General features: G+C 36.6%; 2 protein-coding genes across 11 annotated transcripts; one reads left to right on the plus strand and one right to left on the minus strand.

Annotated features, from left to right (window-relative positions):
- The first annotated feature begins 4,211 nt into the window (after nt 1-4,211).
- Med (Smad/Smad4 homolog Medea) lies at nt 4,212-11,553 on the plus strand. 10 transcript variants are annotated; one of them, XM_075290066.1, is made up of 10 exons: nt 4,212-4,306; nt 5,036-5,345; nt 5,409-5,668; nt 8,307-8,658; nt 8,804-9,058; nt 9,198-9,770; nt 9,845-10,088; nt 10,166-10,334; nt 10,550-10,676; nt 10,746-11,553. In XM_075290066.1, the coding sequence occupies exons 2-10, from the start codon at nt 5,231-5,233 to the stop codon at nt 10,955-10,957; spliced, it is 2,307 nt and encodes a 768-aa protein (XP_075146181.1). In that variant the 5' UTR covers nt 4,212-4,306; nt 5,036-5,230; the 3' UTR covers nt 10,958-11,553. The 10 variants fall into 10 exon arrangements, with proteins under 10 accessions (XP_075146181.1, XP_075146179.1, XP_075146176.1 ...); XM_075290064.1 differs by having other exon boundaries at nt 4,228-4,379; nt 5,075-5,345; XM_075290061.1 differs by having other exon boundaries at nt 4,229-4,379.
- Nucleotides 11,554-12,323: 770 nt separating this feature from the next.
- Mnat9 (microtubule-associated Nat9) lies at nt 12,324-13,239 on the minus strand. Its single transcript, XM_075290070.1, has 2 exons — nt 13,129-13,239; nt 12,324-13,043 (listed from the first exon to the last, which is right to left on the minus strand). The coding sequence occupies exon 2, from the start codon at nt 12,982-12,984 to the stop codon at nt 12,391-12,393; it is 594 nt and encodes a 197-aa protein (XP_075146185.1). The 5' UTR covers nt 12,985-13,043; nt 13,129-13,239; the 3' UTR covers nt 12,324-12,390.
- Between the last annotated feature and the right edge of the window lie 229 nt (nt 13,240-13,468).

Genomic DNA, 13,468 nt, shown 5'->3' on the forward strand with positions numbered 1-13,468 from the left:
CGCACATAGAAAGCGGTGTTTATTTAGGTAACTTGGGGCGCTATTTTACAGGGAGCGATATTGAATTAAGTTGGTGGTTGCTGCTTGTTATTACAAAATAAACATTATATTTTCCTTGGGCAATTGATCTGCTACTCCTTTGATCCTTTGTATAGTTTCGGAACAAAAATATAATCCGTGTTTGTGTTATAAACCCACACAAATAGTTTTAATAAATAAATTATTTCTTAATTCACATTGCAAATGGCGCCATGCTATAAACGTCAGTTTTTCAACTCGAAAAAACAAAGTACCACAAATGGAAAAATTTCGCTAGTTTTTCGCATTTTTTAATTTTGTATGGAGTTTCAACGCGAAAACCGAACAGAATACCGGCCTTAAGGTGGGTACTATGTTTGTTGGCACGAAAAAAACTTCACTTAACCATTCTTTCGCGTTGAAAAATGAGAGTGTTGACAATACATTTCGAACGAAGAAAACAGCTATTTTGGAGCTATTCCGCGTTTATTTTTCCGCAATTTAATTGACAACATCGCCAAATGTCATACTATTTTTACTTATACATACGCAGCAGCTGATTGTTTACATACACGCATTCATGATAATTGTTTTGAAAAGTGTTTTTCTACCAGTTTTTGGATTGTTTTGCAAAAAAATCTCATACAGCACTGGACACTAATAATTGTTAAGAATAAAGCTCCAGCCGCTCTACTCCTGGTGTCTTACCACATTCTGCAACAGCTTTTGCAACATGTGGTACATTGTCTTCTTCAGCTTTTCCAAATGGATACCGTCAATTTGTAACGCACATCAAAAAAACATATAATTCCGGTGTTATGCTAACTTTTACATCATGCGCAGCAATGGACTCATTCATCAACAAACTTAATTCGTTGGTGTCCACAATATCTACACAATCGCATTGCAATACCATGCTGTTACCGCCTCACTAGCAATTTCAAATCCAGTGGTCACCACCACGGTTCCCACAAAGGATAATAACGCCATTTCATTTGCCAATGTTGTTACATCGGGGGGAACAACCAACTTAAGCCCATAACTCAAGTTCAAGGGTAGTTCCTAAGCCAAAGTCACTGTTCCCGACTTATATTTCGTCACAAAGGGATGTTAGTGTTCTATACCAGACTCTTCGTTGACTGAAATTAATACATTGAGAAGCAATTGGCTGGTTTACTGAAGGATGTTATACTCTCCCAATGTATAAGTTCCAATAACTATTTCAGTCACGTTATGAAATTCAACCAGTGTTTTGAATTGATAAAATGCAAGAATGCCGCTAACTGAAATTTAAAAGCCACAACGAAATTAAATCGTTTCATTCCAGCCTATCGCAATCATTTTGGACAAATGATGAATACAAGAAAATTATTTTGCTATTTAAATAAAAATTATTTAATTATTTGCTATAAACATTTATTTTGGATATAACTTTGTTCAGAAAAATTTACTAATTTTATATTAAAAAGTATAAAACGTATAAGACCACCCAATTACTTATACCCCGGTATATAAAAATAAAACAAGTTCGATTATAATTTTATTATGATTTTTTATTAATTTGTACATTTATACACTAATTAAAGACCCTAGAACACAATGTTTTCTTTTCTGGATTATCAGCTTTCTTTCATTAATATTGTTATATTTAAAAATGTTTAATTATCATTTCTCATATTTAGCTTTCATGTTGTTTCCATTAAAAATTAAAATTGCATTAACATTTCTTTTGTTCAGTTCTCATTCATTTACGCCTCTTACACACAAAAAACGAGCTCGCTTAACAAATAGAAAAGGGAGCAATTACGAGGAGCGGTAAAATAATAAAAAAAAAATACAATTCATTTCTTTGTAAAAAATGGGTGTTGAATGTAGAAGCACTGGGTTTACAGAGATAAGGCCGGTACTCTGTTCGGTTTTCGCGTTGAAACTCCATACAAAACCAAAAAATGCGAAAAGTTTGCGAAATTTTTTCCATTTGTGATACTTTGTTTTTTCGTGTTGAAAAACTGACGTTTATAGCACGGCGCCATTTGCAATGTGAATTAAGAAATAATTTATTTATTAAAAACTATTTGTGCGGGTTTATAAATCAAACACGGACCATATTTTTGTTCCGAAACTATACAAAGGATCAAAGGAATAGCAGATCAATTGCCCAAGGAAAAATAAAATGTTATTTTGTAAAAACAATCAACAACCACCAACTTAATCCAATATCGCTCCCTGTAAAATAGCGCTCCAAGCTACCTAAAAAAACGCCGCTTTCTATGAGCGAAATAATGGTTTCCATAAAAATTTTTCGCAAGAATGAACATAGTACCGGCCTATGAGACGAAATCGTTTTTAAGCATATTTTAAAAAAGAAATCTTCATCGATTACATCTGCAGTATTATGACAATTAGCTTCTTCTACTTCTTCGTGTTCTGTGCAAACATTATGTTGCACAACATTAGTCAATTCTAAATTAGCAGGGGATGATGATAAATGGTGGCCTGGTTGTATCTCTACAATATGACGCTGATGGAATGCTATTGTTGCTGATGGCTGAAGCGATGATGGTACTGTTGTAATAGGCGGAGTTTCCAACGGGCACCGGTCGCCGATTGGAAACTCCTAGAAGACATTCCTTAGGGGTAAAATTTCACCCGGCCACTTCTTCGCCAGCAAAATCCAATTTAACAACATCACCTGGTAAACATTCCTCCACATCAACTTCATTCTCTGCCGTATTTATACGGTTCAATGTCATTGTAATATCTGACCAGACTTAAGTCCACGGTAGCTCCTGCTAAAGCCATTGTAGTGGTGGGAACAACAACATTCGATCCAGCTGCTGGTGATACTATTGTGGATGATTGTGAAACCACCATTGCATTAGTATTGCATTTGTATTACTAACGGCAGCAACAGTCGATATTGCATTTGAAGAATTAGTAATAGTGGCTAAAGGTGGGTACTATGTTCGGTTTTCGAGTTGAAAATCACTTTATTTTCGCGATTACTTTTCCTGAAATAATCAAAATTATAAATTAAAACCAAAATATTCCTGTAAAGTCTTGTCGAAATCTAGGGGAACAAGAAACTTCGCATCAATTGAGTTAATTTGTCTGCTTCATATTGAACTGTTTTAATAAAGTAACCGCGAAAATTTCAACTCGAAAAGCGAACATAGTACTTACCTTAATGTTGGAGTAGTATTTGCTGCCACCCCAATGGGACCACTCACTACTTGGGCGGCCGTTGTATTTGGTTGTTGCAATACAATATTTGCGGTCACAGCCACTGTGGTCGTGGCAGGTGTTGAGGGTGCTATGTTGGAGTTGTTCACTGTAGCTGATGTAGTGGTGCAATTGTGGGTGTCAGGGATGTGAGGGCAGATGCTACTGTGGCAGAAACGGCTACAGAACCAGATGCTGTTATATATGTTATATACATATAGCACTCCTTTATTTTTATTTCGTCAATCTAATTGCATTTTTAAATAACAACGCGAACCACTTTTGTATTCTAATTTAACACAAATCATTTGAATAAATCAATTATTTCTTAATTCACATTACAAATGGCGCCATGTTTTGAAACTAACTAATCTCAACATATGGAAGGATTTAAAGCCGACCTAATTAGGGACTATGCACTTTATGTCAGTTTTTCAACTCGAAAAAAACAAAGTACCACAAATGAAAAAATATTTCGGTAGTTTTTCGCATTTTTGGTTTTGTATGGGATTTCGCTTCGGAAACCGAACATAGTACCTACCTTAAATCTGTAAAGCGCATTAAAAACGAACTTGAATCCACCTTTTAAATCCCACACATTTTTGTAGCAATTCTATTTAAAAAGCGAGAATTGGTAACTCTACAGATGACTAAGGGTTGCCAAATTTGTTTGATTTTGCTATTGTGAACGGCGTTCTCTTGGTATGTGGCAACAACAAAGACTGCAAACAACACAATGGAAAGTATTGGCGTCACCGGTTTGCATATATTAATAAGATAGGAATTTATTGTGTGTCTATTTTCGGATTTCATTATAAAACTAATTTGGATGCAATAACATCAAGCATTTATATAAGTTTACATGAATATCTATGGGTGCGATCCGCTGTAATAGTTCCATAATACCATTCGTTATGTTTTGGGGTGTTGGAAAGCGATTTTCTTCTTCCCATGGTCCAACGCTTCTATTGTGTTTATGTTGTTAGTTAATATAAGTAAATCAGCGTCGTTTCCTATCACAATTCTTGGAAAAATAAGTTAAATAAAAACAATAAACTATCCAAATGTAAAAGATAATCTCTAAACTACGTTTGCGGTTAAGATTTTTACATTAAATTTATGTGAATGTGATTGAAAATGTAATAATACAAAATTAGTATAGTCCGGGAACATAGATTAGATTCTATCGAAACCAATTGGAAAATTTCTGATCGAAATTCATGGAAATCGTTTGCAGGTTTTTTGCTTGTTGTGTATCGGCCTTTTAGTAAATTGGAAAACGTATACAGAGTGGATTGTTTTTATCATCGTTTCGGGTTATTTTCTAATTATTGTTAAGGAAAAGCTAGTATGAGCATAAAAATAGAATTTTGCGATTGTGTAAAACAAAGAAATATCAAAGTATAAGTGCGAAAAAGAGCGGTAGGCATGCCTTGATTAATACATGGTGCGTGCGGGTGTGTGTGTGTATGCATGAAAGGTGGGAGTTTTCCTCCACTTCGTCCGTCACCCTAGGACCATCACTGTAATGAATATATATGGAGCTTCTTCTTCATATCTATACGTAGGCCGTTTTGTTTGAAAACAAAAGACTGAGAAAGAAGAAGGAAAGATTAGAAAATCGGGAAAGCGCTTATTATTTTTGCCGCGGGGGTGTGTTGTGTTAATAGTGTATATTCGCGAGAGTATTATATACATATGTGTGGATGTGCTTGTTTTGTATGGCAAAGAGTGTAACTAGCATTTGTAATAGTGTTTTTGTTTTGTTCCCTTCACCCTCTTCCTTGGCGAACAGTACATAATTTTGTAAATTTTGTAAAAAAAAAAACAACAGATTAAAACGGCACACTGAAACTACTCCTAAGGTGAGAGAAACTGTATCAATTTGTGGCCATCATCGAATTTTGGATATTGTGACGGCGGTGACTTTGCAAACGCCGGCAAAGTGGATCCCCGTGGGGGAGGCCTTGGGCCCCAGGACTACGCCGGCATGGTAGGCTTGCCCGGCAGTGGTTCTGGGGTTGTACAAAATGGTGGACCAGGTTTAGGAGTACCACCAGTGGGACCGGGAGGCCACATGTATCCCGGTGTAGGACCACAAGACAGTAAGTAGACCCGTCTTATATCCATTCCACATTCATCATAATATTTTTAAACACTACCTTTAGTCCGCGATATTGTACAAATGCCACCGCCTTCAAATGCTCCCACATCGGCCGATGCTTGCCTAAGTATTGTGCATTCATTGATGTGCCATCGGCAGGGTGGTGAAAGCGAAGGATTTGCCAAACGTGCCATTGAATCATTGGTCAAAAAGCTAAAAGAGAAACGTGATGAATTGGATTCTCTTATCACCGCCATAACAACAAATGGTGCACATCCTAGTAAATGTGTGACAATACAACGTACATTAGATGGTCGCCTGCAGGTGAGTCAATACCACACATCTATTTCCGTTCCTCATATTGTTTTGCTCCCCCTATTGGCTTTCTACGTCATCGTTATCAGTGTAAACAAACGATATCTTTTTGTTTGTTTTCGTATTAAAACCAACATTCTTATATCTAATTCAACAAATTGTGAAATTATATTGTTTTGTTTGGGGATTATGAGTTAGTTATGTTCTACTATGGCTACTACATCAAAATGCATTTATTTGATTTGGATTGTTTTTACAAGTAATTTTATTTTGAATGTATACAAAATCCATGGATTTTAGATAAGGGAAATTACACTTGTGTAGCATATATTAGGAATACAAATGTCGAAAATCGAAGTCCTCAAATTCCTTTAATCTACATTTGGTATTTTCGAATATCCACTCAAATTAGCTAAACGTCTTTTGTTGTTTGCCCAAATCTTGGGCCAACCTTCAATGAAAATATCGTAAAGTTGACGTTGGATGTAAAGGGGAATATGGTGCAACTTTATCTAAGGCAAAAGGTAACACTAAGAGTATAACAGGTTGGCTGATAAGTCCCCGGTCTAACAAAGAAAAACACATTTTTTTGGTCAAAATTCGTTTTTATTATTCAACATAGTTCCCTTCAAGAGCGATACAACGATTATAACGACCTTCCAATTTTTTGATACCATTTTGGTAGTACTCCTTCGGTTTTGCCTCAAAATAGGCCTCAGTTTCGGCGATCACCTCTTCATTGCAGCCAAATTTTTACCCTGCGAGCATCCTTTTGAGGTCTGAGAACAAGAAAAAGTCGCTGGGGGCCAGATCTGGAGAATACGGTGGGTGGGGAAGCAATTCGAAGCCCAATTCATGAATTTTTGCCATCGTTCTCAATGACTTGTGGCACGGTGCGTTGTCTTGGTGGAACAACACTTTTTTCTTCATATGGGGCCGTTTTGCCGCGATTTCGACCTTCAAACGCTCCAATAACACCATATAATAGTCACTGTTGATGGTTTTTCCCTTCTCAAGATAATCGATAAAAAATTATTCCATGCGCATCCCAAAAAACAGAGGTTATTACTTTGCCTGCGGACTTTTGAGTCTTTCCACGCTTCGGAGACGGTTCACCGGTCGCTGTCCACTCAGCCGACTGTCGATTGGACTCAGGAGTGTAGTGATGGAGGCATGTTTCATCCATTGTCACATATCGACGGAAAAACTCGTGTGTATTACGAGTTAACAGCTGCAAACACCGCTCAGAATCATCAACACGTTGTTGTTTTGGTCAAATGTGAGCTCGCGCGGCACCCATTTTGCACAGAGCTTCCGCATATCCAAATATTGATGAATGATATGACCAACACGTTTCACCACGAGCCACCGTGATGCAATGGTTAGCATGCCCGCCTTGCATACACAAGGTCGTGGGTTCGATTCCTGCTTCGACCGAACACCAAAAAAGATTTTCCGCGGTGGACTATCCCACCTCAGTAATTCTGGTGACATTTCTGAGGGTTTCAAAGCTTCTCAAAATGGTTTCACTGCAATGTGGAACGCCGTTCGGACTCGGCTATAAAAAGGAGGTCCCTTGTCATTGAGCTTAACATGGAATCGGGCAGCACTCAGTGATAAGAGAGAAGTTCACCAGTGTGGTATCACAATGGACTGAATAGTCTAAGTGAGCCTGATACATCGGGCTGCCACCTAACCTAACCTAACACGTTCCTTTGATATCTTTAAGGCCTCTGCTATCTCGATCATCTTCATTTTACGGTCATTCAAAATCATTTTGTGGATTTTTTGATGTTTTCGTCCTCCGTGCTCATTTCACCATGCTTGAATTTTGCATACCAATCAATTATTGTTGATTTCCCTGGGGGCAGAGTCCGGAAACTCATTATCAAGCCAAGTTTTTTGCTTCCACCGTATTTTTCCCTTCAGAAAACAGTATTTTATCAAAACACGAAATTCCTTTTTTTCCATTTTTTTTCACAATAACAAAAGTTGCTTCACATGATATAATTTATTTGAAAAAAAAAACTATTCTAAACGGGATACATGTGTGCAGAGATGTGAAACTCAATGCAAGCCATTGATCCGTCAAGAAAATTTAGAAATTTGAGATTCCATTTTCTAAATTTTGAAATAGTCGGAAAACGAAAAGTCGACTTTTCCAAAACTTTTCCAAAAAAAAAAGGTCAAAACATTCAACATTTTAATTCTGATGGCAATCATTATCATGTGGTACTTATATTTTGGGAATTTATTTTTTAGCCACGGTGTATGTCAACAGTTAATCTTTAGATTATGTTATCTTCTATTGTCTCTCATGTATGATTATAATAATTTATCTATCTATGATTATAAAAATTTGGGCATATACCACGAATTCAAATTTTTGGATCGTTTTGTATCATGATGCTCACTTCATACCGGTATACCTGGTATAAATAGTTTATGGGGTCTGAGATCGATATTTCGATGCCTACGGTTGTAGGATATAAAAATGAATTATGCATGAAATATTTAAATTGGATTTGAAGCAGAAAATATAGTACGCAAAGAAGCTACTAATACCAGAAATTTTTATTGTTGAGAGAACTTTCTAAAATTTTATTATTTTAATATAATAATTACATTTACTTTAATTTCCCTGTAGGTTGCTGGTCGCAAGGGTTTCCCCCATGTCATTTATGCTCGGATTTGGCGTTGGCCTGATTTACATAAGAACGAATTGAAGCATGTTAAATATTGTGCATTCGCTTTTGATCTCAAATGTGATTCGGTTTGTGTGAATCCCTACCACTATGAACGTGTCGTTTCGCCGGGAATTGATTTATCTGGCCTTAGTTTACAATCAGGACCAAGTCGTCTTGTTAAAGATGAATACTCAGCCGGACCATTGGTCGGTGGTATGGATATTGATGGTAACGATATTGGGACCATACAACATCATCCATCACAGATGGTAGGACCTCCAGGTGGAGGTTATGGTTATCCCCAGGGACCAGGTTAGTAATAGTAGTATGTTATATTAATTGTTGTTTTTTTTTTTCTCTCTTTAATTTCGATTGATTTAATTTTTTTGGCATGTGCTTTAATTCATTTGTATGTTTTTAAAATTTTTATTTAAAATTACAATTTTATTTGATTCAGTTAATGATCCCAATCATATGAATGCCGCCGCCATGTACGCTGCTGCTGCTGCAGCCGGACGTGCAATACCAAAAATTGAACCAAATGAGGGAGGACCACGAAGCTCGTGGATGGTTCCGCCACCTCCACGGCTTCAGCCACCTCAACCGGCACCGGTGCCACAACAACAGCCACAACAACCTAGTGGCCCACCCCAAAATTCTACACAGCAACAACAACAGCAGCATTCTGCACAAACGCAACAACATTCACTTTGTAAGGGGATATTCATATTATTTTGATTCTATTTTTGTTTCTTTAAAATTTGTTTTTGAACACAATTTTTGCTTTGCGAAAAATTCATCATTTGTATATAGGGTCTTATAATAGATTTGTATTTATTTCATTGGTCTAGCTGTTGGACATGGCATGGGCATGGCAGGCCCTATGAATCAAGGTCCAGTTATGGCACCTCCCCAAACCCAAAACCCTCAGGGCAATGGTCATGTGGGACAACATCATGGTGGACCTACGAATTCCCCCAATGATCCTACTGGATTAGGAATGCAACAGCCGCAGCAAGCTGGGCCCTTAACAGCGCCGAATGGTAGTCAACCCGATACAAGTGGATACTATTCGGCTCCCACCACATCACAATTGCCAAATGTAGCAGAATCGAAATTTAATGCCGCCCTTAATAGTGGTCCAGTACAACAGCAGCCTATTTCTCCACATATGCAACAGAATGGTTTTGTGCCGGGTGGGCAAGGTGGAAGCGGCGGTGGTGCTGGTGGTGGCCAACACAACTATGGTCAAGGTGTGCAAGGTCAAAATGCTCAAAATGCCAATCAACCGAATGCCACAGGCGGTGGTAGTGTGGCAGGCAATACTGCTTCTCCTGCGGGCACTTGGACTGGTTCTTCAACTCTAACATATACACAGGCCATGCAGCCTCCAGATCCTAGAACTGTGCTGCCGGGAGGATATTGTAAGAGACTACAGTTCTATTTGATTGTATAGACATATTTATCGAGATCTTTAAATTGTCTCTTCTAAAAATAGGGAATAATATTAATGTAATGCCTCAACAAGAGCCACCCCGTTTATTATCGCGACAACCTCCTCCAGAATATTGGTGTTCCATAGCATACTTTGAATTGGATACCCAAGTGGGAGAAACATTTAAAGTACCCTCAGCTAAACCTAATGTTATTGTCGATGGCTATGTAGATCCTTCGGGTGGCAATCGTTTCTGCTTAGGGGCACTCAGTAATGTCCACAGGCAGGAACAGTCGGAGAGAGCAAGGTAGTTTTATGCAATAATAAAAACCATAAGAAATTTCATTTTATGTAAACGCTTTTATGTGCATGTCTTTTTTTTAGATTACACATAGGTAAAGGTGTTCAATTGGATTTGAGAGGCGAAGGTGATGTTTGGTTACGTTGCCTTAGTGACAATTCTGTATTTGTACAAAGTTACTATTTAGATCGTGAGGCTGGCCGAACTCCAGGAGATGCTGTACATAAAATATACCCAGCGGCTTGTATTAAGGTATGATGGCAGTATATTGTAATTTTTTCTTAAGAAATTGTCTTTACCTGCTGGATATGCTGGATTACGATATGCAACGTAACTTATATGCGATTTCATGGGGATCTCCTTTGATATGGGATTTTTAAGAATGTGAAACGCCGTTCGTACTCGATTTCTAATGAACTAAAAGCCACAATAAAAGTACAAAAAACGATCCAATTTACTATTTTCAGGTATTCGATTTACGTCAATGTCACCAGCAAATGCACTCACTAGCCAGTAATGCTCAAGCGGCAGCTGCTGCGCAGGCAGCAGCCGTGGCCGGCTTACCAAGTTCTCAACTAGGAGCGCCGCCAAGAAGTATGAACTCCAAACACCTATAACACACAAAACAATAATCTATTTTACAAATTTCTTCCTTTTTCGCAGATATATCTGCTGCCGCTGGTATTGGAGTCGATGATCTCCGACGTTTGTGTATTTTACGTTTAAGTTTTGTAAAAGGTTGGGGACCTGACTATCCACGACAATCGATCAAAGAGACGCCTTGTTGGATTGAGGTACATTTGCATCGTGCTTTACAATTATTGGATGAAGTATTGCATACAATGCCCATAGATGGACCACGTGCACTGGCTTAGGAGTATTCAAAGGGCAAAAAGAATTTGAAAGCATATTGTTTAACTCTAAAAATAATAAAGACAAATTCATATTGTTCAAATGTTGTTGAAAACGTAAAAATGAAACAATCATGAGTATATATATACAAGAAAAACAAAAAGAAAAAACACACAAAAACCCCAATATAAAAAAATATGAAATTTTGTAATGCTATAATTACAATTATTTTTTTTATAGATATTGTTTAAATTTAGTTTGTATTTTTTTATTATTATATTACATTTTATTTTTTTTTTTTACTTTATAGTTTTTTTTTTATCAAAAACAATGCCTTTGATAAATGCTTTAAAAAAGTTACAACTTTGAAAAGATAAAAACAAATAATCAATATTTAACATTACGGAAAATTATCTTAACTCTATAAAAGTAAATAATTATTTTATAAAAAAAATTAAACAACACTGCAACAAACAAATTCTTCTACATTTATAAGAAAAACAAAAGAACAAAACGACATTATTGCTATTAGATCTTTACCAATTATTTTTTGTTTGTATAAATTAAGAAAAAAATATATGAAAGTGTATACTTTTTACTTTTTTATTTATTATTAAAATCACCTAGTGTTTTCTCTGGGATATGAAAACATTTGTCTTAACGCATGGGCATATGTTCATTATGATGATAAGGTTTGGTTATAATAACAACCCGGTATCTCAGGCTAAATACCTATTGCTTATGGACGTTTTTTAATTCCTTAAGGTGAGTATTAAGTTCGAATTTAGCCGCTGAAATTGCCATTTTTCACGATTAATTTTCTCTGATAATCCCTTAAAAAGAAAGAAAAAAGTGGTTTTGGGATATTCCCCATCAAGTTTTAATAAATTGTTTTCACTGATCTAATTTCGGTTTTAGCGGCTAAACTCGATCTTAGTAACCACATTTATACTCCAAGAGGGCTTACGCTAATTTCCTTCTACTAGATTGATTATCCAATAGTCTTGAGAGCCATCCATATGTAATGATTAGCAGGTCCAGGTACAAAAGGTGCTAGTTCTATGTAAGGCACTATAATGTTGGTGACATTTCAAACAGGGTTAAAAACACGCGTTCGGATTTAATGGGCCTGTTCTCAGATAAAAGAGAAATTTTCATAAACCCATGTTACCAAGACCACATGGCCTGTGAAAGATCAGTGGGTCTGCCTTAGTTCCAAGCCAAAGGAGAAATTTTCCATTTATCCATCTGGAAATATTTTGAGCATTCTGGATTTCACCGAGAATGTTTCCAAATCAATACAACTTTGCCTTTTTTAAATATGTGTGTATATTTATAAAATTTGTTTACAAAATAAATATGTATTTATAGCTGATAGAACTACTAATATTCCACTAATTGTCTGAAGACATATATTTCGTTTTTTATCCTATATGTTTTCTTGTCAAAATATAACCTAATATTCCTGAATATTCAGGGATACTTCTTTGTTCAGCCAATCCAACCATGTCCCATCAACAACTCTTTCATAGGTTATTTCCTTAAAAACCTCAACTCTTCGCACTTCTCGAAAATGCATTTTCTCAAACATTTTCAATGATTTCTCATTATCCATGCCTATCTTTGCCTCATATTTCTTTATTTTTAAATGCTCCTGGCCATATTTCATCAAAAGTATCATAGCTTCCCAACCATAGCCTTTACCCCGGGCATTGGATTCAGCTATCATTATTTCTGCTTCGGCAACTTTTTCATTGGTTTCCTCATCTAGAGACAAGAAGAGATTTGTGTCACCAACTAACGACAAGACTTCATCGCTGGTTTGTTCATACGTTTTTCGGCATAGAATTAGAAATGTACACTTATCTTCATCTTCACGCCAACTACGTTGCATAGCATATTCCTCTTCGATAGTTAGTGGTTCGGAAGCAGTCAGCTCTTGCAATTCTTGGGATTGCATCCATTTATGATATTTTGGCACATGTTTCGCTTCATATGGGACAAGAATAACCAGTTTTCCCAAGAGTTTTATGTGTTCATTGATTCTCATGACGAGTCCCTGGCAGGAAACATAGGCCAGTGATTTTAATGGATTATAAAAGACAATTTCTATTGGAAAGATGGAGAAAATAGCACCGAGAAAGAGAATATAGATTAGAATTAAATTATAAGGAAACCGTTTATTTTTGTTTACTTTTATTTTTCTAATACACCACCATATGTCCAAGCATGATACAATTATTGATTTATATATGGGTATGCATACCAACGGCCGGTATACATGACATTCCGAGCTTAAGTCCGGTAAGCACCTCTAGCGGAAATTTCCGCTACCCATAAGTAATAAGAAATGCATTGTTACGTATTTGCTAACGAAAATTCTAGAGACGTTATTATCGATTGTTTAAATTTTTCACCCATAAGAAATACATGACAAAACTGTATTATTGGCATGCAAACGAAATTTCCGTTAGAGGTGCACACCGGACTTTAAACATTAGATGCTCATGAGGTGCCTTTATCGAGTATTTACA

Source organism: Haematobia irritans, chromosome 1 (genome assembly GCF_050003625.1).
Source record: "Haematobia irritans isolate KBUSLIRL chromosome 1, ASM5000362v1, whole genome shotgun sequence".
Taxonomy (NCBI): domain Eukaryota; kingdom Metazoa; phylum Arthropoda; class Insecta; order Diptera; family Muscidae; genus Haematobia; species Haematobia irritans.

Coding starts and splice junctions, on each gene's coding strand:
- Med (XM_075290066.1), top strand. CDS start 5,231: ATGGTAGGCTTGCCCGGCAGTGGTTCTGGGGTTGTACAAAATGGTGGA. Junction 8,659..8,803: donor TGGTTATCCCCAGGGACCAG/GTTAGTAATAGT, acceptor TATTTGATTCAG/TTAATGATCCCAATCATATG. Junction 10,677..10,745: donor ACTAGGAGCGCCGCCAAGAA/GTATGAACTCCA, acceptor CCTTTTTCGCAG/ATATATCTGCTGCCGCTGGT.
- Mnat9 (XM_075290070.1), bottom strand. CDS start 12,984: ATGAGAATCAATGAACACATAAAACTCTTGGGAAAACTGGTTATTCTT.